This window comes from Gopherus evgoodei, chromosome 7 (assembly GCF_007399415.2).
Source record: "Gopherus evgoodei ecotype Sinaloan lineage chromosome 7, rGopEvg1_v1.p, whole genome shotgun sequence".
Classification (NCBI taxonomy): domain Eukaryota; kingdom Metazoa; phylum Chordata; order Testudines; family Testudinidae; genus Gopherus; species Gopherus evgoodei.
Genome location: NC_044328.1, coordinates 5,274,168 through 5,297,908, shown reverse-complemented (window position 1 = coordinate 5,297,908; position 23,741 = coordinate 5,274,168). Strand labels below are relative to the sequence as shown.

Genomic DNA, 23,741 nt, shown 5'->3' with positions numbered 1-23,741 from the left:
AAGGGTGAACACTCAGCTGTCTGGAATGAAAGTCAGGAAGGGAAAATGTAGACTGAATAGCAAGAAGAAAAACCTACTTGCTACCAAGACCTCCTGGGCTGTAAAACAGCCCAAGGGAAGAGATGGAATCTTCATCACTAGAAATATTTAAAATGAGATGGACAAAACAGTAGAAAATGTACAATAATCATGCATTGGCCCCAGGGAGAGTTTAATTGACTAAGACTGCTAGTGGTTTTACATTGCTAAGGGCTGGGATTCTGGTATTGTATCACACAATGAATTTTTCAAATTAAGGACAACCTTTCACTCCCTGATTCACGCTGTCCAGCTGTTGCTAGAAGTGTTAGGATTTTCAATACGCAGAGAACATCCAGATACTTTCAGTATAAATGATGTGTTTTAGGTTAAAGGAAAGACAGCAAAACAAGAAAGAAGTGAAGTACAGGCTCCAGGCGAAAGCAGTATGCACGTTCCCTCTGTAATATGCTACATCTACTCTCCTACACAAAATGGCAACAGCCACTGCAGACACCCTAGAAATGTAAAAGATGCAATACAGAGAAAATAAGGCTATAACAGCTGTAGCTAGCTACACCACATTTGGCTCTGCAGCTGTGCCCTAACAAGTCTGGATTCGTTGCGCATGAAGCATTCCCATTGACATTAATGGAAGCTTAAGGCTGGTTTCAAGAGCAGAAAATAGCTTGAAAACCCACACTGCAGCCTGAACATCCACAGTATTACTTCAAGAGCAGCATTGTGTAAAGCATCCAATACAGGGAGATACAGGCGTAATATTAACAAAACAAAACATATTAAAAGAGCACTGGGTTATTTCAGAATTAAAGGGGATGGACACCCAATTGCTGTTCAGTTCCTTATTTCTAACTGAAGATGAGGGCCTGGAAATAATTAAATACAGTGTTAAAATAGAAATCAGACCTTCCAGAGTACTGTTTACTTTCCAGAGACCAGGGGCAGGTTGTATTAAAATTCCAAGCATCAACACTTGTAGCTTTGAGCATTGCTGGCCCAGCACAATGAAGTCATGTTGCACTAGGCTAGCAGATGTGATCATAACTCTCTCGGGTATGCTACTTTCTTTCAGGGGAAGAAAGTCTCCTTCATTCCAAGAGGTTGAGGCCTGTCTCTTCGGTCTCAAAAGGTACCTAGGTTTGATTCCTGATAAAGACCATGTGTGGGCTGTATATATATGGTTTGTTATCCGAACATTTGCATGGTAAACTTATGTGCACATATTGCAATAGTATTAGTCAATAGTATTACCATAGCATCAAGGAGTCCTAGTCATGGAGTGGGACCCCATTGTGCTAGGTGCTGTACAAAGACAGAACAAAAAGACAGTCCCTGCCCCAAAGAGCTTACACTCAGAGTAGAAGACTAAAGACAACAGGTGGATACAGACAGACAGACAGGGGAGTACAAGGAACAGTGTTGCTCAGCATGTATCAGAGCGCCAGTAGCAATACGATATGGTGCTGCAGACAGAGCAATGAAAACTATGGGGCCCCTCATTGTTGCCCACATGCCATGCTATGCAATCAAACCACTGGTTGATATTACAGGCCTGGGATCCAGGGCCGGTGCAAGGAAGTTTCGTGCCCTAGGTGAAACTTCCACCTTGTGCCCCCCTCAGCCCTGGGGCAGCTCCGTCCTGAGGCGCCCCCCATGGCAGCTCCCCCCCAACCCTGAGGCATCCCACCCTCATAGCAGCTCTCCCCCTTTGCCCTGAGGCGCTCCCCCGCCACCCAACCCCCTGGGCTGCCGGCGGTATGCTGATCGAGGGGAACCCCTGGGATGCCTGCTGAGGCAGTGCGCTGACCCAGGGGAACCTCTGGGCTGTCTCTTGGCGGCGGCGCTGACCCAGGGGAACCCCTGGGCTGCCTCTTGGCTGCGGCACGCTGACCCAGGGGAACCTCTGGGCTGCCTGCTGGCGGCTCAGAGTCCCTCTCCCTCTCAGCGCAGCGGCCGCTGAAACGCTTTAAAAAAATTGGGGGCGCTGCTTTTTGGCGCCCTAGGCAACCGCCTAGTTGGCCTAAATGGTAGCACCGGCCCTGCTGGGATCAAAGTTCCCTCCATGGATCTGAAAACAATGAATCCACACAACATCCCTGTCGGGAAGGTTAATACCATTATGCTTAGCTATGGGGAGTCTGAGGCAGAGATTAAGTGACTTGCCTGAGATCACATAGCAAGTCCCATGTGCAGCACTGGGAATTGAACCTGTCTCCTACACCCCTGCTCTACTAGCAGCTAGGTCCCAGCTTAAGAGCTAATGCACAGAAGCCACCCATGCTAATGCAGAGAAACAGGGAGGAGGCATGTAGACAAATAAGCTCATTTGAATAGCTAGCTTGATCACCAGCGATGACTCATTTGAAAACACATCATCAGATAAGGGAGAGAATAGCTCCTAGGCATCTGAAGACAACTCTTTCTACAGGGGAGAGCTAGTGTTCCATGACCTGGGGATGTGTATCTTATCCTACATCCAGGCTGCTGCTGCGTGGCACATATTAAAGTGCTGTGGATGAAAGAGGGGGAGAAAAATAACACACAGAGGCTGTATCCATCTACTTAGAAAGCAGATCCTGCCATGAAAGGGAAGTATCTGGCTAAAGGCTGAATTGGAAAGATTGTATCCAGGAGCCGTCACACAGGATTCTACCCTGGAAAGGAAAGAGGCACAAGAGAGGCAGCTGCATTGATCTGGTCCCATTTAGATGGACATGGGAATCCTAAACAGGTGCTTTTGTGTGTCACCGTAAGCAGTGTTGCTTTCCTGTTTCTATCTCTTTGCCCATCCAAAGGCGCTAAGCTGCCTTTCCAAGCCTAACTGAAACCAGATGGATTAGAACGCACGTAGCCAGAAAACCCAAGAAAAGGGCCGCAGAGCTGTGCCCATCTGCCCCCAGCAAGCACCTCATCAATCTGAAATCAACCAGGGCTTTCTCCCCAGCCAATACAGCACCATGGATCGGTTCCGGATGATCTTCCAATACTTCCAGTCCAATTCTGAGTCGGTGATGAATGGGATCTGTGGGCTGCTAGCCCTGGCTAGCGTGAAGATGTATACTTCCTTTGACTTTAACTGCCCCTGCCTGCCCAAGTACAACATGGCTTACGGTTTGGGGATCATGTGTCTGCCCCCAATGGCCCTCTTTCTCTGTGGTCTCATTCTCAACAGACAGTCTCTGGTGATGCTGGAGGAGTGGAAAAGACCAACTGGGGGCAGAAAGAAGGATCTGGCCATCATCAGGTGAGGGATTCCCATTGTAGGTCGTTTTGCCCCTTTGCCTCTCCCCCAGCCCTCTTGTTTGTTACATCTTTATCTCCCCGATACTTAGCTTTGTTCTAAATAGAGCTCCACAGCAGTTCCCTCTTAAACACCTTGAACGCCGACTGCTCAATAGTGAGCTCGGCACTGGTGATTTACAACAGATTGTGAGAGTCCAGGAGCACAGCGATTCCATGAATACCTTCAAGGTAAGCACAATATAAATGAAGGCAGAGATAATTCTGAGTCCCGGAAAAAGATAACAATACTAATGTCTAGTTCTTACACAGCACCTTTCAACAGAGCTCAAAGTGCTTCACAATCTTTAATGTATTTATAGCACAAGCAGGAGTGGCCTGAAGCTAAGGAAGGCAAAATTCAGGCTACGCAATAGAGAATTTCTCTGCTGGCTGCCCCTAAAACCTCCCGCCTTTACTTCCCTGGCTTAAAGGGAAAAAAATGACACACAGGGTCAGATTCTGACCTCAGTTACTCATATGCACACCGACGTAACTCTGCTGACTGCAATGGAGTTACTCCTGATTTACATTGGTGTAAGAGAGAGGAGAATCAGGCTCAGGAAGCTTAATACAATTAGTGAAGCGTGCACAAGGGATAAATGATTAAAGGATGTCCAATGGCATTAAACACTCAGCTGCAGCTCAGTGTTGGTAACTCCATGGATACATAATACAGACACAGAACAGCAGGTTTTGGCACAACTGGGGTTTGAGTATGATTTTTCTTCCCCTCACTGCAATAGAAAACGGCAGTGTTACATTCCTGAAGCCTTTACGGGGGGTTTACTACCAGGGGAAGTTTCCCCAACTTCTGTACCTCAGAGAGTCTCACAAACTATTGTCTTGCACCAGAAGCATTTTTCCTCATCCAGTTTCCAGCAAGTCCAGTTTTAGATGCTATCCAAAAATGAGGCTAACATGTCTAAGCCCAGACTGTGGTACCTTGACTCAAACTGAGTAGCACCTTACTCCATGAAATCAACAGGACAACTCATGGAGCACAGCGCTGCCCAGTGTGAGCAAAGGTGGCAAACCCTGGCTCCCACCGTGAGAGTCCAGGAGCACAGCGATTCTATGAATACCTTCAAGGTAAGCACAATATAAATGAAGGCAGAGAATAATTCTGAGTCCCGGAAAAAGATAACAATACTAATGTCTAGTTCTTATACAGCACCTTTCAACAGAGCTCAAAGTGCTTCACAATCTTTAATGTATTTATAGCACAAGCAGGAGTGGCCTGAAGCTAATGAAGGCAAAATTTAGGCTATGCAATAGAGCCCCAGAAATACGCATGGTGTTTTAAAGAGATATAGAAGAAATTAACATGGAAGAGCTTATACCATAAGGCAGAGGTGGGCAGACTACAGCCCATGGGCCACATCTGGCCCACGGGACCCGTCCTGCCAGGCCCTTGAGCTCCCAGCCAGGGAGGCTAGCCCCTGGCCCCTCCCCAGCAGCGCTCTGGGAGGCATGGCTGTGAGCTCCTGCTGGGCAGCGCAGCAGAGTGGCTGGCTCCCACCGGGCAGCTGCCAGTCCTGCTGCTCTGAGCAGCATGATAAGGGAGCATGATAAGGGGGTGTGAAGCAGGGGGTGGTTGGATGGGGTGGAAGTTCTGGCAGGAGGTCAGGGGACAGGGAACAGGGGGGGTTAGATAGGCGTGGGAGTCCTGGGGGGCCTGTCAGGGGGCAGGGGTGTGGATAGGGGTTGTGGCAATCAGGGGAAAGGGAGCAGGGGAGTTGGATAGGGGGTGGAGTCCCAGGGGGCGGCTGGAGGCGGAGGATCCTGGGAGGGGGCAGTTAGGGGACAAGGAGCAGGGGGCTTGGACGGGTTGGGTGTTCTGAGGGGGGCAGTCAGGGGTGGGAAGTGGGAGGGGGCAGATAGAGGGCAGGGGCCAGGCTGTCTACGGAGGCACAGCCTTCCCTACCCAGCCCTCCGTACAGTTTCAGAACCTTGATGTGGCCCTCAGGCCAAAAAGTTTGCCCACCCCTGCCATAAGGGCTCAAGATTGCAAAAACTCCCTACCAGGCATTGTACTTCCCTCTGTGAGCAATGTTCCCACTGTGGGACTAACCACAGCAGTGAGCATTTGCAGGATCAAGCAAAGACAGCAGACAAGCAAAGACAATATTTTCGGTAGTCTTTACAGAAAGTAAAGACAATAGGAAATGGATGTAGGGGGGTGGTCTTGGGGGTAGTTACTGCAAGACAATTGTATGGTCATTTCAATTAATTTTGCATGGTTTTTGATTGTTTTGTTTAAAAAAATGTTTAGGGGGTGTTTATAAACTAAAGCAAGAATGACTAGTAATTTTTTTGCGGGGGGTTGACATGATGGAGGCAAGGAAGGGGTGAAACAGCAGAGATGATATTTTGGGGAGGGGCTGAATGGGTGGCAGGGGCGGCTCCAGGCACCAGCACACGAAGTGTGTGCCTGGGGTGGCAAGCCAGGGGGGGCGCTCTGCTGGTAGCCGCGAGGGCAGCAGGCAGGTTGCCTTCAGCGGCATGCCTGCGGAGGGTCCGCTGGTCCCATGGCTTTGGTGAACCTCTCGCAGGCGTGCCGCCAAATCCACAGGACTGGGGACCTTCCGCAGGCAAGCCACTGAAGGCAGCCTGCCTGCCATGCTTGGGGCGGCAAAATACATAGAGCCGCCCCTGATGAGGCGGGAGAGAAAGAGGGAAGAGAGGAGGGAAAGGACGGGAGGAAAGAGAGTTGACAGAGAATCATGCACCGAATACGTAAGAGTATCCTTAATCAGGCACAATCCTTGTTTGTTTCTTGGTGAAACCTTAAATAACAGATCCTTGCAGCACCCATGCATAATCTTAATACTTTGGTCAGTATGCAAAGAGCATTTAGGCAATGGAATAGATTCCCAAAGAACAGGGCCGGCTCTACAGTTTTTGCTGCCCCAAGCAGCGCGCTGAATTGCCGCCACGGGCGGCAGGGGCAGTCTGTGTGCCCTTAGGGTGGCAGGCGCGTTTCCGCGGTGGCGGCAATTCAGCGGCAGCTTCTATGTTTAGCTGAAGCCGCCGTGGACAGCTAAATATAGAAGCTGCTGCCAAATTGCCGCCACCATGGAAACGCGCCTGCCGCCCTAAGGGCACACGGACTGCCCCCGCCGTCCACGGCGGCAATTCGGTGCACTGCTTGGGGGCAAACCAACAGGGACTGCCGCCCCTTGCAGGTTGCTGCCCCAAGCACCAGCTTGGAATGCTGGTGCCTGGAGCCGGCCCTGCCAAAGAAGGGTCAAGACAACATCACTGCAGAGATTCAAGAACAGAGAAGACATTAGCTGGAAAAATGCTGGCAAAAGCCAAGCTGGGCTAAATGGTATTCCTTGGCCAATACTATTGCAACCTGTGCCAATTCAGTTCTGTGGATAAGTAGAAGGCTTCATCTCCAGGGACATCAGGCTGACACCAGTTCATATTTCCCTCTCCTGCACACAGGTACATGTGCTCCTCCATCATGCAGCGAGCCATGATTGCTCCCGTCATCTGGATCATCGTCACCCTCCTCGATGGGAAATGCTTCGTCTGTGCTTTCAGCGGCTCCATCGACCCTGAAAAGTTTGTGGGGTTTGCCAACATCACCCCTACCCAGACGCAGCTCTTGCTCTCCAAAGTGCCCTGCAAAGATGACGAGCTCATGAAGAACAACCCTGCCCGGAAGGCGATCTCCAGGTACCTGAAATGCTGGTCACAAGTAAGTCAGAGGGTTTTCTGGGAGCCTTTCAAAGGGTCTGTAGAACAGGTCAAAGAACCACGAGCCTGCTCCTACTCCTCTGGAGTCAGGTAGAGTTTTGGCATTGACTAAAGTGGGAGCCAGCCTGAGCTCCATTTCTCTGACAATCAGAAATACCATCTTCATGATAATTTCCGCAGGAGTCCCCCCATGTTGGGTAGTAGAAAAAAGCATTGGCACCTGGATTCTTGGGGGCATTGGTGGTTTAGAAATGTGAATACAAATGAGGATGCTCATACCAAAAATAGTGATATGCTCTTCTTCTAAAGCCCTTTTCAGAGTCAAGGAAGTTACAACTCTTTTACAAACTTTAAATCTCACAACTCCCTTATGAGGAAAGAGACCCAGAGAGGTGAAGTGACTTACCCAAGGTCCATATAGTGAGTCTATGGCAGAGCTAAGAACAGACCCTGCGCAGCCCCAGGCCTCTGCGGAATGGGAGCAGGGGGGACTGGCCCCAAGCCTCCATGGGGGGGGGCAGGCCTCCACAGAGGAGTGGGGCTGGCCTGGGGGGCAGGGATAAACCACCCCCCAGCACTCACCAGTGGGGCAGCTGGGGCGGGGTCACTGCACTTCCCGCCGCCAAGTGCAGGCACGGCCCTGCTGCAGTCCTCAAAGGAGTGGGGGTGGAAAAGGCAGGGCGGGGCGGAACAGGGGCCCTGGGGAAGAACCAGAGCAGGGGCTGGAGCAGCACCCAGCTGTGCAGGGCACCAGGTGCCCCAAATTTCCTGGTGCCCTATGCAGCTGCATACTCTGTGTATGGGTAAGGATGGCCCTGCTGGTAACCCTGTAAAAGGCAGGCACAGCATCAGGTCTGAATGGACTAACCTTGACAAAGGTCTGTCAGACCTGGCCTATACCCACTCCCACCCCTTTCCAGCCCTCGCCTGACTGGGAACTCGGGCTGTGCTCAACTGTAGATTAGCGATGGGTGGATAAAATGCCCTATGCCCATTAGACCATTCACAGGGCTCTAGATGGGCTCAGTATAAACTCTTTGAGGTGTAGGTGGCTGGATTTTGTGGCAAGAATTGGGTTGCCAATTTTGGCTGGACATATTCCTGGCGATTTCATCACATGACATAATATTGAATTAAACGTTAATCTTTAATTCCTGGAGACACCAGGACAATCCTGGAGGGTTGGCAACCCCAGAATAGAACCTAAACTAGAACCCAGACATCTTCCCACTTCCCCACTCCTGCTTAAAATCTCAGTTTGAGCTAAGGGTTATACAGGCAAACAGCAAGTATATTACCCTAATGTCAGTGTCACCCCCGGTGCCTTTCATCCTGCCTCATTGCTTCTTTCCTTATCGCCCAGGGCCTTGGCTGGAGTGTTTTGCTGATCCTTATCGTGGTAGCCTTCCTTGCCCGGTCCCTCAGACCCTGCTTTAATCAGGCTGCCTTCCTGCAGACGCGCTACTGGAGCAACTACATCGACATCGAGCAAAAGATCTTCGACGAAACCTGCTGTGAGCACGCCCGGGACTTCGCCCACAAGTGCATCCTCCACTTCTTCGAAAGCATGCAGCAGGAAATCAAACTGCGGCGTTTCAATGCGCCCATGGAGGAGGTTGACAGGGGAGAAGGGGAAGAAGATCACCTGCGGGGAATCACAGACCAGGAACAGATGAATGAGCTCCTGAAATCATGGTACTACAGCAAGCCCCCCCTGGATGTGAGCCAGGCAACCCAGTGGCAGCAGTCTGTGGGCAGGGAGAGACTGTCCATGCCCTGGGCAGATAGCCTGAGTAACAGGGGGAATGCACCACAAAAGGCCAAAACCTCCAGACAAACCGATGTTTAAAAGGGTCCCTGTCACACCGAGAAGGCACCAAAATGAGTCTTCCTGAAAAGCGAAGTCAGTCCCACGTAGCAATGGTGGAGGATGAGGTGACTGATAGACTAGACAGACAGGCATACACAAGTGTGCAAACTGGCCCAAACTTGAAACCTTGCAGCCCAAAAGGCAAATGTTTCAGTACATTATAAGCAACACAAGACAAGGTTAAAATGGAAACACTTTTGTAGCCTTATGGCAATGGCCTGTGTAGTCAATGATTTCTCATGGAATCAGCTGGGGAACCCACCCCTTGCTGTCAAGCTCTACTCTGCAAAGCTTTTATAACCCATGCACACTCAGCATAGTGCTCTGCCCCGTCTCATGGTGGCTGGATCACATAAAGAGGTTGACCTGCTACACCACTGGCTATTAGAGATGAATCTTTCAGCTCAGGCAGTATAGGCTCTTGCTTTAAGATCCAGAGGTTCCAGGGTTGTACCCCTCTGCTGATTCACCCAGAGTCACTGTTTTACACTTTCATTGTAATAAAAAATTTCTAAAACCTGATGGTTGTGAGAAAAAAAGCTTCCAGATAAAAGTTTAGTGTAGTAACATCTGCCTGAGTCTGCAGACAGCCTCCTCAAACAATAGCCTTGAGAGGCGTGAGTTGTTCCCACATATGTCACTGGAGAGTGTTAACTTTTAAAACCTAATTAGGAAAGTTAACAGTGCTGACACAAAATTATTTCACTGCTCAGTTTTTAACAGACAATTAACACAGTTACCCAAAACCCCCTAATGTCCTCCCATATTCCAAAAGCTCTAAATGCCCCAAAGCCAGTTGTCGCAAGATGTTGGCAGGGTCTGATTTCTCCCTGACCGGCCTGTTTCCCCCTTGAGTCCCTGTTAGAGGTCACTCTCCAGTTTCGTGCTTTAAGGGATGGAGACAGTGGTGCTGGGGTCATCGCAAGGGAATCTCTGCAGCTCCGCTGGGTGTGTGGAGCTGGAATGAGGACACCTGGGAATCTCACGCAGGAGATTCCTTCATAAACCCTGCTCCGTTGTCAACATACAGAACTCTCCCTTTGCTAGAGCAGCTAATTGTGCATCATAACCCAAGTGCTTACAAACACTTGTTAAAGTGCCCAGAGCCATGTACCAGCAAGTCTGAATAGAAATCGCAAAGGAATACAATCAATTAAACTCACGTATTGCCAGGGAAGGTTTTGCCAAACCGCCAAATCTATGGCCTGATCCCACTGAATTCAGCCAAAACAGCCTTTGACTTCAGTGCCTGCAAAAGACTGCTCAAGAGAATAAGGGGGGCAGAATCAAGTCTGACAGTAATGCGTCTGCCCCTTCTGTAGCGCAGTGTGTTTCTAGCGTCTCTTTGTAATTTCTTTGGTGGCTTGTAATAAAAAATTGTGCCTCTAATTATGGCCTTTTCTTCTTTCACAAATTCCTACAGCCCCAGCCTCCCCGATCTTAGAATCCCTTCTCAATGCCCCACCAGGGCCGCCCAGGGGGGTGGGCACAAATGGGGCAATTTGCCCCAGGGGCCCCGCAAGCCCTGGCCCAGAGGCGGTCCAGGTCTTTGGCAGCATTTTGGTGGTGGGGGGCCCTTCAGTGCTGCCAAAGATGCAGAGCAACTGAAGGGCCTTCTGCCGCCAAAATGCCGCCGAAGACCCAGACCGCCGCCGGGTGAGTACAAGCGCCACAACTCTTCCACTTTGCTCCAGGCCCCCTGAATCCTCTGGGCGGCCCTGTGCCCCACTCCTTCCAAGCTGGCCCAACTGTTTTGCTTTACTTCCTTGTTTGTGCAGCAGCATCATTGCTAATACCAGTGAATTTCTAGGGAAGCATGCATGTTAATTACCTGCTCCTTCACAGCAGAAGGGAGGGAGGAGAAAGGGCCCAGTGTAGAGTTTTATTTTGGGGCCTACAATCACTCAGCACTATACTAAGTGGAAGGGAAGGATGCATTCCTCATCAAGGAGGGGCTATGGAGGGAAGAACAGCAAACCTGTGCCTGCAGTGTATATGATCACAATACAGCCTGTGCCATGTTACACTGTAGTAAATGAGATATGTCCTATATCTGACCAGCCAGACTCTCTTCAGATGATCACGCCTGGGACGGCAGAAGAGCTGAAGATAACAATGGTCCCAAACAGAACAAAATACAAGACCTACTTCGGACCTCATCTTCCTGTAGGACACTCCCTTCTAGTTTTGCCTGCTCTCAGAGGAGAACAAGGAAGAAGAAAGGAAAAGAAGAGAGAAAGAGATTAAGAACCCACTGACCTTACCAGACCCTGGATGGGAGGAGAGATGCAAGAAAAGGGTCCATCGGACCCTGCAGTCTTCAGAGGTAGAATTCCCCCTGGAAATGGGTATCACATCCTAAGTGATTAGTCTCAGGAAAACTCTTTATGGAACATCTTTGAATAGGCTCTTATAGCTTCGGCAAATCTGCATACACCACAGGGACCATCAGAGCACGTGGCATCACAACATTCCCCTCCTTCTCCCCATCCCCAGTATGGTCTTTTTTTATTATTTATTATTTTAATAACAAAACCACTTGAATTGCTGACCATTCACTGAACCAACCACCCCTGACTGCAAAGCTGGCTGGAGAACATCACCGAGGCCTCATTATTAATATCTGCATATGTCGGTGTAGTGGAGTCAGCAGTCCCTTCCATAACTGTATGATCCAGGCCAGAATTTAGGGAGATCCCAAGTGGTAACACAAGGCAACACTAGCACCAGTCAGTCAATCTGGAAGCTAGAGAGAACCACAGGGTTTATCCGTCCAGCAGCCCCATTAAAGAATCCCCTTTCTATTCATCACCTGCCAAGTCCTGCCTCTTCTCTACCATTTGGGACACTGCAATAAAGGTGCCCATCCCTGTAGCTTTCCCCACCTTTAAAATGGGAGCAGTAATTATGTAGCTCGCAGGTGTGTTGGGAGGAGTAATTCAGTAATCCCTGCAGGCGAGCAATACAAGACCCTCAGACCAAGGTCCTGTGGAAAGACAGAATACCATGATCATTGAAAAACACATTTCCCCGGTCCCTGACCTTTTGAAATACACATTTCAACACTTCTGTTTGTTTGTTCTCTCACATCAACCTTTTAAAGGCCAAATATTCTTGGAATATATTTTTTAAACAAAACAATTATTTATAAACAGGGCTGCCTCTACTAATCCACTCCCTGGCTCCCAGCTGGGCTCAGGATCAGTTAATAATAAACTAGTCCTCATTTGGGATAGAGATTTCCCATCATAATGAGACATCTCTCTGGGTCCCTTTGGTAAATAACTGATGTATACATTTTCATTTCAACACAGAGGGGTGTATTGAACAGACCAAATTTCCCTCATGTTGTGTTGGGGTTAGGGGGAGTTTCTAATTTTCTTTTAATAGAGAGAAAGAGCAAGAAATCAGAGACTGAGCATCTGGCATGTCATGTTCACGACTCTCTAGTCAAATTGGTTACTGTATTTCCCTAAGTGGGCTCAGACCAGTAGATTGGCTCAGTTTACCAGGCTACTTTGCATGCTGATTTTCATGGTCTCGTGTTTTAAACTATTCTAGAATGACAGAAACATATAAATGCAAATGGGAGGAAAGGATTTTATGGTGGTTTATAGAAAGGGTAGAGTCAATCACTGATTTTTCAACTCAGTGACCAACCTGAAAAATCGGAAAAAAATAATCATTTTGGGTCAACCTGAAAAAAACGTTATTCATTTTGTTTCATTTTCGGGGGTCTTTTACCCCTTTTAAAAATAAATTGAGCTGAATTTCAAAACATAAATGGTCTGAAACAAAACATTACATTTTGAAACTGTCAAAACAAAATGTTTAGATGTTTTGGGGGGTGGAATATCCATTTTTTTGGGTTGAAAATACTGTACTCACTGAATTTAATCTGAGTTTGCAAATAGTTTTGGTTAACTTGAAACTGTATTTTTTGGTGAATAAATTGAAAAATTTTGCCCAGCTCTATTTATGTACAAGACTGGGAGTCGGGAGACCTGGATTGTCATCTCCCCTCTATGTGACTCAGCTTCTTCACCTGTAAAAGGGGGGATGGAGTTAAAGTCTCACTGCCCCCAAGTGTGTTGTGATGCTTAATTCATTGATGTGGGCAAAGTGCTCTGGGATCCTCAGATGGCAAGAGCTGGAAAAATGCAAGGTTGTTACAAAGGGAATTTCCTCCAGTTCTTGACCCTTGGGCTTTTGTTCATACTGGAACCATTTGAAGGTTTTCACATCCACCCTTTCTAGATCCCGTATTGTCACGTTAACGATCAGGACACTTTGAGAAGTAGACTTGACATAGCTTTAATAAACAGATAGTCTAGTACATTGTGTAAGAATAATGATACTTAACAGGTGCTAAAGGGATCCTCCTTCACTGCTGATGGTCACTGGCTCTCTTTCAAGCACCAGATCAAGTCAAATGTCTCATCCTCACCTTCAAAGCCATGCACGACTCCCATTCCAACTCAGAACTTGCCTCCTTTGCTCCAACAAGAATAGCTTCACTGCTCCCTTACTTTCCTTCTCATCCTCCTGTAAATCAAGACAGTGAACTTGCTGCATTGTTGGTGTCTCCTATTTGTTCTTCTTGCACATTCCAACAAGCAGGTTTTTTTGTTCACAGAAAGTGTCGCAAATGCTCACGTGGCTGTTCATTCCTCCAGCCATCTTGAAAGCTCTTTGTGAGTCAAGGAATCATCCAAGCACAGAACAGAAAAAATGTCATGTGAGCTAGGGGACCACCAACCACAAGTGGTAAAATTCACCCCTGTGAAGCGGGTGAACATGAGGGCTCAGCATTACTGAAGTCCCACTGAAGCCTAAAGACTGGCCCAGGGACTGCGAGTTGTGCATCATTCGGGATTTACGCTGGTCCTCTGCAGTGCACAGGGATGAATTGCTCCCTCCACGCACTACATGAAGCAACTGTCATGGGAAATGTTTCACAAGCCATCTATAGACTGAAAATACAGCTGCATAAAACATCTACCCTGGGACTGTAAATGAAAGACAAACTGATTAAAAACGAACCAGTGGTTGTGGTGTGGATAATTTTCAGGTGTGGAATAAGTTCTTCCCTGTGAACGGTTCACCCAGCTCCAGGAAGTTGTTGTGCCAAATTCATTAGCAAACTGGGGTCCTGGAAGGATGATACCAACTTTGTCTTAAACTCCAAAGCGGTCAGCTGGCAGGATCTCTGAACAAAAGCCCTAGGCTATAGCACAAAGCCCCAAGAGAAGAAAGATCAAGACACTGGCTCATAGAGGGCTTTATTCTGAATCCTGCTGAGCAGCCATTGACTTCAAAGTGTCACAGGTGCTCAGTAGTCAGATCCTCCACCCACTTTTAATGTAAGGCAAAGCTTTCCTGGAGTGATCAAACAGCCCTCTGCAAATATTGGGAGGTTTTTACTAGTTGTTCATTCAGGCTTTGATGTGAACTGCCCTTCATGTCACCAGAAAAGTCCCACACCAGGTGAGCAGAGGAGCCAGGGAGCTTTTAACCAGCACTGGAATTTGCTTTGCAAAGTTTCTTTATCACAAGCTGCCTCACCTATATTCATGCAGCCAAAACTCCATTCCTGTTTGATGAGACCATGCAATTAGCTACAGAGCAGGAGTCAAAGAGAGAATTAAGGATTCCTGGTGAATCAGTAAAATGATTGGTTAAGGTATGGCTAAGCAGAACTCAAGTTTTGCTATATAGTCTGCAGTCAATCAGGAAGTAAGGGGAGAATGGGAACAGGAACTGGGGGTGGGGGAATTGGGATCATGTTTTGCTAAGGGGGGGAATGGGAACAGGAACAGGAACAGGAACAGGGACACAGGCAAGGCTCTGTGGTGTCAGAGCTGGGAAGGGAGACACTAAGAAAGGAAACTGGAATTGTGCTTGCTGGAAGTTCACCCCAATAAACATTGAATTGTTTGCACCTTTGGAATTCGGGTATTGTTGCTCTCTGTTCATGTGAGAATGACCAGGGAAGTGAGAGGGTGAAGGAATACGCTCCCTAACATCCCATTGCAAGTCTAGTTGAAAGTGAGAATGCTCTTCTGTGGAGCAGAGGGAAGAATAGGACAACAGATCTATACTGTATCCATGTATCACACCCTAGAGCATGGGCAACTTTACACCGCCTCACTATACAATTGCCTTAACCTTCCAACCCCACCCAGAACACAAGAGAGTGCGGCATCATCACTAGTTCCCAAAGAAGTGAAAGGGGGAAGGTAAGCGGATAAAGCTATGAACCACTCCAATTGTTTTGCTAGCCTCAATACAATTCCCCTGGCAGAGAGAGATGTGCCAGACATCCTGATTTTTGAATTAGTGCCCTCTCGTCCTTGTGGGAGACAATCCTAAGGAAGTGGATCATGTGTTTTCACCTGCTTACCAATTATCCGTGGGAGGAGCATTCAGCTACTCTGTAGCATTTGCAAACAAGTTCACAGAGTCCAGCCAACTCCCTTTCCTGCTGAGAACCTAGATTGCTGTCTGGACTAAATATAACAAAGCTCCCCCAACAAATATAAGGGCTCAATGACCAAAGAACTGAAGAAATGAGGACACTGAGAAGAACAGAAAAGGCAAATTTATCAAGCCATGAACTAGCCGAGATTCATGGACAATACGCTCTTTGAAGAGGGGAAAATAAACAAGGGATTTTTGCAAACAACGTTTATTTAATAAGCTAAAGAAAGGGGTGAGTTTGTTTGCTTTAAATATTGTGGAGGGGGAAGGGGGGATTTTTCCAGGTAATTGAATAATTCAACATGAAGGAAGTAAGAGATCATTGCAGATGAGCCACAGGTCTTGAAGGAAGGGAGTAAAGACTCCCAAGGAGAAAGAAATAAGCAAAGAGGAATAAGACCTCGGTCTTGGTTAGGAAAGGAGGGATGGATAAGTTCCGAATGATCTTCCAGTTCCTCCAGTCCAATCAGGAATCTTTTATGAATGGCATATGTGGGATCATGGCCCTGGCCAGCGCCCAGATGTACTCCGCCTTCGATTTCAACTGCCCTTGCCTGCCGAGTTACAACCTGGTGTATGGCCTGGGCATCCTGTTCGTGCCCCCCTGGGTCTTGTTCCTCCTGGGCTTTGTGATGAACAACAATGTGTCCGTGCTGGCAGAGGAGTGGAAGAGGCCCACGGGCATGAGGCAGAAGGACCCGGCTGTCCTGCGCTACATGTTCTGCTCCATGGCCCAGCGGGCCATGATCGCACCTGCTGTCTGGATCTCCGTGACACTGCTGGATGGGAAGTGCTTCATGTGCGCATTCAGCACCTCCGTGCCAGTGGAGAAGCTGGGGAACGGGAGCTACTCGGGCCTGTCGGAGAAGGAGATGAGGAGGATACTGGCCCGCATCCCCTGCGAAGAGATCTACAACGGGCGGGAGCTTGTGGCCCGGGAGGTGGCGGTGAGATACCTGCGCTGCATCTCACAGGTAAGAACTGGGGGACTTATGCTACATGGACTTGGTCCTACCTGGATGGGAGAATTTTGAGAAGAAACCCATGCTTGCCACAGGAAGTAGTGTTGGTACCTCAGCAGGGGATGTTCTTTCTATGGGGTCCACAGTGTGTGTCTGAGCATGGTTCCAGTGGGTGCTGTCTTTTGGATGGCATGTAAATCTGAGGCCTTGGCTCATCTTAACCATTAACTATCCCAGGTCAGGTTTTTTTGGAAGACTAGGGTCAGTGTCAGCCTCAGTGTCCCTCCTAGCCTAATTCCAATGTGGGTAGTTAGATTGTGCCTTCCTAAATCCCTCCTGATGTTTCAGTTGGATTCAGCTTTCACAGTCACTGCCTGTCCTAAATTCTTGCGTAGTGTTGCTGTGCACCATTAAATGGACAGCCATGTTCCATTCCAGAACTGGCTGCATTTCCATGGCAGGCAAGTGATCTATACAAATCCAGGGCTAAATTCAGCCCATGGCATACTTGGGGCAATTCCCCCTAAAGTCAATAAGAGTTACACCTGGCTACACAAGAGCTGAATTTGGCCAACTGCCTATTCTGACCAAAGGACCCTACTGCTACAAGATATTTTTTTATCAAAGGAGTCTGGGACCACATGGCATGGTTGTCAGAGAGCAGAAATGCAGGACATTGGCCTTCAGTGAACTGTGAACCAGGGAAAGGAAGATTTTTTTTCGAAGGGTAGCAATTTCTGATGAGACATTTCTCCCACACAAGCTGGCCTGGGGAGTGAGGACCCAAGTGATGGGTTCTGATCTCAGGTCCCCCAATGTGGAAGCATTTGAGATAGCCACTGGGTTGCTGGAATCATGATAATTTGGTCACACTTCATATAGTGGTTCCATTTATAAAGAGTTAATAAATGATTAATAGCTGTTTTAATAAATGGCTAATCAGTAGATTGCTAGAGTCAAACAAGTCACAGGTTGCTTATTAGCATGGCTTATCTGACCATTTATAATGATCTGCATATAAACAGTTTCAATTCTTTCTAAATGGAACCTTGATATTAAGTGACTGATCACTCCTAGTACAGCTTCCACCTGAGGATCTCAGAACACTTTGCCCATCCGAGTCTCAGCCCCACAGCAGGTAAGTACCATTATCCCCATTTTAAATACAGAAATTGAGGCACATAGAGGGGAAGTGACTTGGCCAAGACTACAAGGCAGAATCAGTGGCAGAGACAAGAACAGAACCAGGTCTCCAGACTGATTGGCAAACACTCTCCACCAGCTGGTGCCTCATTGCAAAAGAGACAGTACCTGAATATAGAACCGATGCACAAGCCCAACTTGGGAAGGCTGCGTTAGGCAAGTCCAGTTTACCTTTCCTGGCACTGACAACTGGGGTCCAACAGCTTTGCAGTGCACAAGAAAGCCTAGTCCTAATGCAGGCCAGAGGTCATCCCTCTCTATTGCCATCACTGGAATTTATTTATTAGACTGTAGAGAGCCTGTCTGCTCCTACTCATTGAGGCTGGATATTACTGAGGCTAACAGCTTAGCAAAAAGAGACAGTTGTCTGGATAAGGGCAGAATCTGCAGTTACACAGGTTGGATAACCAATTATAAGGACTATTGATCCTCACACTTCAGGACACGCCATTAAATGGCACCGTATGAGCAGGTGTAGTAAGGACATATATGGCAATTATCAGAGACAGGGCATTGGACTAGATGCACCATTTGGGCTGGTACAATTGATGATAATTGTCATGCAATGCAGAAGCAATAAAATGCAGCTGGAGAAGTAAAGGCACATGCTTGTAGGTGTGGAAATAACTCTAATCTAAACCGAGGTACTGAGACAAGGTACAAATGGTCTCCTCATTTCCAGTATAAACATCCCCAAATGCCAAGTGACCCAGTGCTAAGCCAGCCGCATCAACAAAGCACTTTCCTGCTGCTGCTCTCAGCTTATTTGTTCCTCATGGTTTAGAAAAGATGCAAATACCCTTGAGCTTTTCATCTGGAAATGTAAAGTCCACCCCGCAGTCTAAGCAAGATGATTTGCCTTGTTACTGGGGTTTAAGTTCTGCCTGCTCCACTTAATTTTATGTCTTAAATCTTTAGAGCAGCAATTCTCAAACTTTAGCAACCCGAGGATCCCCATTTAGATTTAAAAATTTTCACGGACTCCCAAGCCCCCTGCTCAGCTCCAGGCTCCGTCCCCACTCCACCCCTTCCCCCAAGACTCCACCCCGCTTCTTTCCGCCCCTTCCCCCAAATGCACCCGATCCCCTCTAATCCCCCTCCCTCCCAGCACCTCCTGCACGCTGCTGAACAGCTGTTCCACAGCATGCAGGAGGCACTGTGAGGGAGGGGGAGGAGTTGGTCAGCAGGGCTGGGAGTCCTGGATATGACTTGCAGACCTCCTGGAGTTGGGTCCGCAGACCCAAGTTTGAAAAACCCTGCCTTAAAGCCGTTATTATTCCCCTGCTAAGAGACCAGCCCCTGGCAGATGATCCCTTTTCAGGTAATGCTGTAATAAATTCATGTCAACTTCCAACTTAACAGTTAAAGCAGCAAAGAATCCTGCCCTTATAGACTAACAGACGTTTTGGAGCATGAGCTTTCGTGAGTGAATACCCACTTCGTCACTTAATAGTTGTTACTATATTGCTATGCCACACGCTGGGGGTAGAACTCCTGCTTTCAAAAGAACAGGCTCCTACTACTAGTGCAGAAGGAGAATCTCCATTAGCTGCTAGCAGTATAGAGCCTATCACACACACACACCTTTCTGATTTCACCAGTAGGAGGCAGTGGTACACAAGCGTCCATATTGCGGTGATATAATGTATGGTTCAGTTCCTGTCTATAGTGTCAGTATAAATGCTGAGTGGTAGTACATTTCATAAAAGGGTATTTCCTGGTACGTAAAGGACTCCATTAGAAGGTGGACATGGTGTCAGTCTATCCTTGCATTCAGACTGGTTTTGTAGCCATTCAGAGACCAATATAATGCCCTGAGCAACTCCCGCTTGCTTTTCCTTGTGGGTAGAATCAGCAGCCAAGGCAGTGATAGTCACACAACCTGTAGTCTGGCACTCTTCCCATGCTATATGAATTGAAGACCTAAACAACATGACGGCTGCATGCTCCCTTTGAAACCGTTAGTGTGTCATGTTAAAGATCCAGATCCCAGTGCCTCCCTAGTAGAATCTGTCAGGTTAGAACAGGGCAGCGCAAACCCAGGACATTAAATACAAAAAACTCTGGTGGAAGTGTAGGAAGGGATTAATCTTTAAAGACTACGGCCTTTTAATCCCATTTCTCTGGTACAGGTCCTCCATCACCAAGCGTGGATTGCCTGAGCCAAACAGCAGCATCCTGCATGAGGCATCATCCACATTATCAGGAGGCAAACTGAGGCACAGAGAGATTAAGTATCTTGCACAAGGGGATTCTGTGGCAGAGCTGTGAATTGACCCTTGCCCAAGGAATAGAGCAACAAAGCCTGGTCTAGCATCTAAATGACAAGACCATCCCTCCTCCAACATGTTTATTGATCTGTAGAGTCTGGAAAATACCAGCATTCTAACACAAGAGAAAAAAAACCTGTAGGACTTGAGATATGAGAGACTTTTGCTTAGAAATGCATTACTGTACCCTATAGTGTTTTGGTATTAGAGCAGGTGAGAGGCCTGAAGTTACCTACAAAGCTTTTCTCCATCCCAGTCCTAAGAACTGCAGCATTTAACCCTTCATAGCATGAGAAGGAAGTGAGAGCTCCCTGGCCTCCCTTAGTCCCAGCGAGACCCCTCAGCAGCATAGCAGTTTCACATCTGTGCTGCTAGCCGATACATTTTCATTGACATCTCTGGCAGAGGCTCTAGGATAGAAACAGGGATCCGCAGCACAGCAGGGAGGGTCAGCTCTCATTCCAACTCACCTGTTACCTTTCCCTTCCTATCACAGGCACCCTAAACAGGGGCAGACGGACACACACACTCAGTCCTAAGGGGTACCCTTTTCCCCTCCAGATACTTCCAGTCCAGGAACGTTACAGATTTAGCAAAGAATCCTGTGGCACCTTATAGACTAACAGGCATTTTGGAGCATGAGCTTTCGTGGGTGAATACCCACTTCGTCAGATGCATCTGATGAAGTGGGTATTCACCCACGAAAGCTCATGCTCCAAAACGTCTGTTAGTCTATAAGGTGCCACAGGATTCTTTGCTGCTTTTACAGACACAGACTAACATGGCTACCCCTCTGATACGTTACAGATTTAGTTATTGAAGACAACTGGGGGAAAAAGGGTAGAGCCATTATCTAGAGAGGGTTGGCAGAGCTCAGGATCTGGTGAATCTTTCAAACAACAACATTTCCCCCCATAATTATGACCATGCTGGCCATATCAGCCCCTCACTTACCTTAAACACTCACAGTTCTGTTTTCCATGTGGGCAAATAAAGCAATTCCTGTTGGTTACGGACTTTGCAGTATGTTTAAAAAAAAAACAGAGTCTTCATTAGAGAGGGGCCTGAACTGGTGGCATCTGAACAACCCTGCAAGGTCAAGGACATGGTTTTGGTCGAACCCAGACCCACCCTTGGTCTTTCTTGTTGTGACTAGTTTGCTTTCCCACCTTTCACCCCTGCAGGCTCTAGGCTGGTCCTTCGTGCTGCTGATGACTGTGCTGGCTTTCCTTGTCAGGGCCCTCCGGCCCTGCTTCACTCAAGCAGCCTTCCTGAAGAGCAAGTATTGGTCCCACTACATAGACATTGAGCGCAAGCTGTTCGACGAGACCTGCACAGAGCATGCCAAGACCTTCGCCAAGGTCTGCATCCAGCAGTTCTTTGAGGCCATGAACATGCACATGGGCCTGGGGCATACCCACTCCCCTGAGGCGGCTCCCTCAGAAGTAGGGGAAGAGAAAGAGAAGCTACTGGGCATTACAGACCAGAGGACTATGAACAAGCTCCTGAAGAGCTGGCACAAATGCAAGCCGCCTCTGAGCCTCCATCAGGAGGTGTTACAGAACGGGAATGGCTGGGTGGAGGACAATCAGCATCGCAATCACATCGGTCTGCCCAAGAGGGAGATTGTCACCTACTATAGTAAAGTGTGAGGATGGGCTACAGAAACAGAGATCACGCGTGGCCTTAGAGAGGGCCACCTAGGGCTCCCTTTCCAAGGGGTCCCCCAGTAACTTTGGGACCATTATGGTCACTCCAGAGAGGCCAGTTCAGAGCACCTCTTCCCCACCTACCTGTCCATACTCCACGCAGCTGAGCAGAAACAAAAAGACACCCATTTGGAGGAGCAGGAGCTGCAGACAAGGGATGGGGTGGGCTGTTGAGCTGAGTAGGGAGAAGGGAAAATGAGCACCAGATGCCACCTCCAAACAGGCTGGCATGACAATCAGGTTTGCAGGAAGGCCCAATGGCACTGCAATTTCCCTCTAGCATGCCTTGTATACTCCAGCCTACAGTTCATAGGGGGGTTGTCTCTGAGCTGAGCAATAGAGAATGCCCGCCCCCAGCATTTAGTTCTGCAGCCAGTAATTTCAATTTAGAGTCTAACTCCACCATGACAATGATTTCTTCTTACAAAGGGCACCTACTGAGGGCTTGTCTATACTGGGAGTTTAAACTGGGCTGAATGGAGTTAATGCAGTTTGAAAACGCTTGCATGCACATGATGCAATTCATTGTAGTGCACCGACTACACATTTATCACAGGACTCTGTAGTCCTCTTTCAAAGTGAACTAATTTTGCTGCGAAGCCAGTTAGTCCAGTCTATTGTTTAAGTACACTCAATGCCGACATGCATTACTTTGGCAGTTCTCCAACAGCGAGCAACCATTACTGACCTGTCTGCTTACCTGCATAGCCTCCCTAGCTTGGAGGCTGAGTTGACTGGACAGCTCCTCCTGTGTACGACCTGGTGTGCAACCAGATTTTGTCCATTCACTCCTGGATTCCAGTTTATCACAATAGCTGCAATAACACTCCAGAAACCCAACAACACACCTCCAGCAGCCACTTGGAATCTTGCCGAGACCCTGGATCTCATCACCCTCTGCGGAAGACAAGGCACGTTGCGGTCAGCCACCAGACAAAGACCTTCTTGTGAACATTGCTAGTCAGATGTCTGTGAGGGGCCATGACTGGGATGCCAAACAGTGCCAAAGAAATAGCAAACAGCTCAAGAACACCAACATTAAAACGAGGAACAAACAGGGACAAAATATCCAATGAGAGACATGTAACCTGTCCAGTTCTTGAAGAGCTGGATAGGATTTTACATAACCACACGATCCTGGCCACTTTCTTCCCCATCTTCCCTCCCTCCAAGCATGAGCAGCGAGACTCATTGGAGGAGGAGCCCGGGGAAGAGATCTCCCTGAAAATCCGGGATCTCTTCAGGACTCAGGACCCTGATACCGCCCAGGTAGAAGGCAAGCCTGATTCCCACTCTGCAGCAACCAACCCCAATTCCTAGGCAGCAATCCAAACTGGGACTGATCCTAAGCAGGGAACCTCGGCATGTAAGTCTTTTTAAAATAGTTATGTTCTAATTAATTATTATTATGCTACACTGCATTGCTAGCTTCTGTTCCAGGTGCCCCATGGCCATAGCCATTGGAGGCGGATGTGAGCTAAAAGCCTCTCTGAGGCCAAGGTCCCTGCATCCTTCCTTTCCCTCCATCTGCCCACTTTGTCCATTCCCCCCACTCCCATAGACCTTTCCAAAATGGCAGCTACTCCAGCAGGGCAATCAGCCTCCAACTCTTCCTAAAGCCCTGACCGCCAACTGTTTTCAGACCAACGCCATGGCAGGCACATGCCCATTTACCCATTTTCCTTTTCCCTTACCTCAGCTGTCCTGCCTGGCAAACACCCTCCCCTGCCAACCTTGTGATGCACCTTAAAATGGCAGCAGCCAGCATGGCACAGCCACAGCCTCTCTCCCACCCCAGATTGGAAGAAGGAGGGGAGGGATATCTCAGTGGTTTGAGCATTGGCCTGCTAAACCAAGGGTTGTGAGCTCAATCCTTGAGGGGGCCACTTAGGGATCTAGGGCAAAAATCAGTACTTGGTCCTGCTAGTGAAGGCAGGGGGCTGGACTTGATGACCTTTCGAGGTCCCTTCCAGTTCTAGGAGATGGGTATATCTCCAATTAAAAACATTATTTTGTGAGAAATGCAGAAGTTTAGTGAGCCAGTGGCTACAGAAAAGGAAACTTGGTTAGTGTTCTCACGTTACATGAGGTTGACAGGAACACTGTATTCCCATAAAGCTAAAAAGGGCACAGGTCCCCCTGTAAACACCCTGTGACATGCATTCTTACCAATCGGTAACAGCGAATGTTCAGGCAACCACTGCAGAGCGCTGTCACTTTC

General features: G+C 48.2%; 2 protein-coding genes and 1 long non-coding RNA gene across 3 annotated transcripts; 2 read left to right on the top strand and 1 right to left on the bottom strand.

The window, feature by feature from the left end:
- The first annotated feature begins 2,887 nt into the window (after window positions 1-2,887).
- Window positions 2,888-10,227, top strand: CALHM3 (calcium homeostasis modulator 3). Its single transcript, XM_030569892.1, has 3 exons — window positions 2,888-3,283; window positions 6,772-7,027; window positions 8,390-10,227. Exons 1-3 carry the CDS (start codon window positions 2,997-2,999, stop codon window positions 8,873-8,875), a joined length of 1,029 nt encoding a protein of 342 aa, XP_030425752.1. The 5' UTR covers window positions 2,888-2,996; the 3' UTR covers window positions 8,876-10,227.
- Window positions 10,228-15,801: 5,574 nt separating this feature from the next.
- On the top strand, window positions 15,802-21,478 carry CALHM1 (calcium homeostasis modulator 1). The gene is made up of 2 exons (XM_030570098.1): window positions 15,802-16,350; window positions 20,996-21,478. The coding sequence occupies exons 1-2, from the start codon at window positions 15,802-15,804 to the stop codon at window positions 21,461-21,463; spliced, it is 1,017 nt and encodes a 338-aa protein (XP_030425958.1). The 3' UTR covers window positions 21,464-21,478.
- A 166-nt stretch (window positions 21,479-21,644) lies between these two features.
- On the bottom strand, window positions 21,645-23,741 carry LOC115655045. The gene is made up of 3 exons (XR_004001322.1): window positions 23,690-23,741; window positions 22,221-22,417; window positions 21,645-21,695 (listed from the first exon to the last, which is right to left on the bottom strand). It is a non-coding gene; the product is annotated as an uncharacterized LOC115655045 (long non-coding RNA).

Coding starts and splice junctions, on each gene's coding strand:
- CALHM1 (XM_030570098.1), top strand. CDS start 15,802: ATGGATAAGTTCCGAATGATCTTCCAGTTCCTCCAGTCCAATCAGGAA. Junction 16,351..20,995: donor ACCTGCGCTGCATCTCACAG/GTAAGAACTGGG, acceptor TCACCCCTGCAG/GCTCTAGGCTGGTCCTTCGT.
- CALHM3 (XM_030569892.1), top strand. CDS start 2,997: ATGGATCGGTTCCGGATGATCTTCCAATACTTCCAGTCCAATTCTGAG. Junction 3,284..6,771: donor AAGGATCTGGCCATCATCAG/GTGAGGGATTCC, acceptor TCCTGCACACAG/GTACATGTGCTCCTCCATCA. Junction 7,028..8,389: donor ACCTGAAATGCTGGTCACAA/GTAAGTCAGAGG, acceptor CTTATCGCCCAG/GGCCTTGGCTGGAGTGTTTT.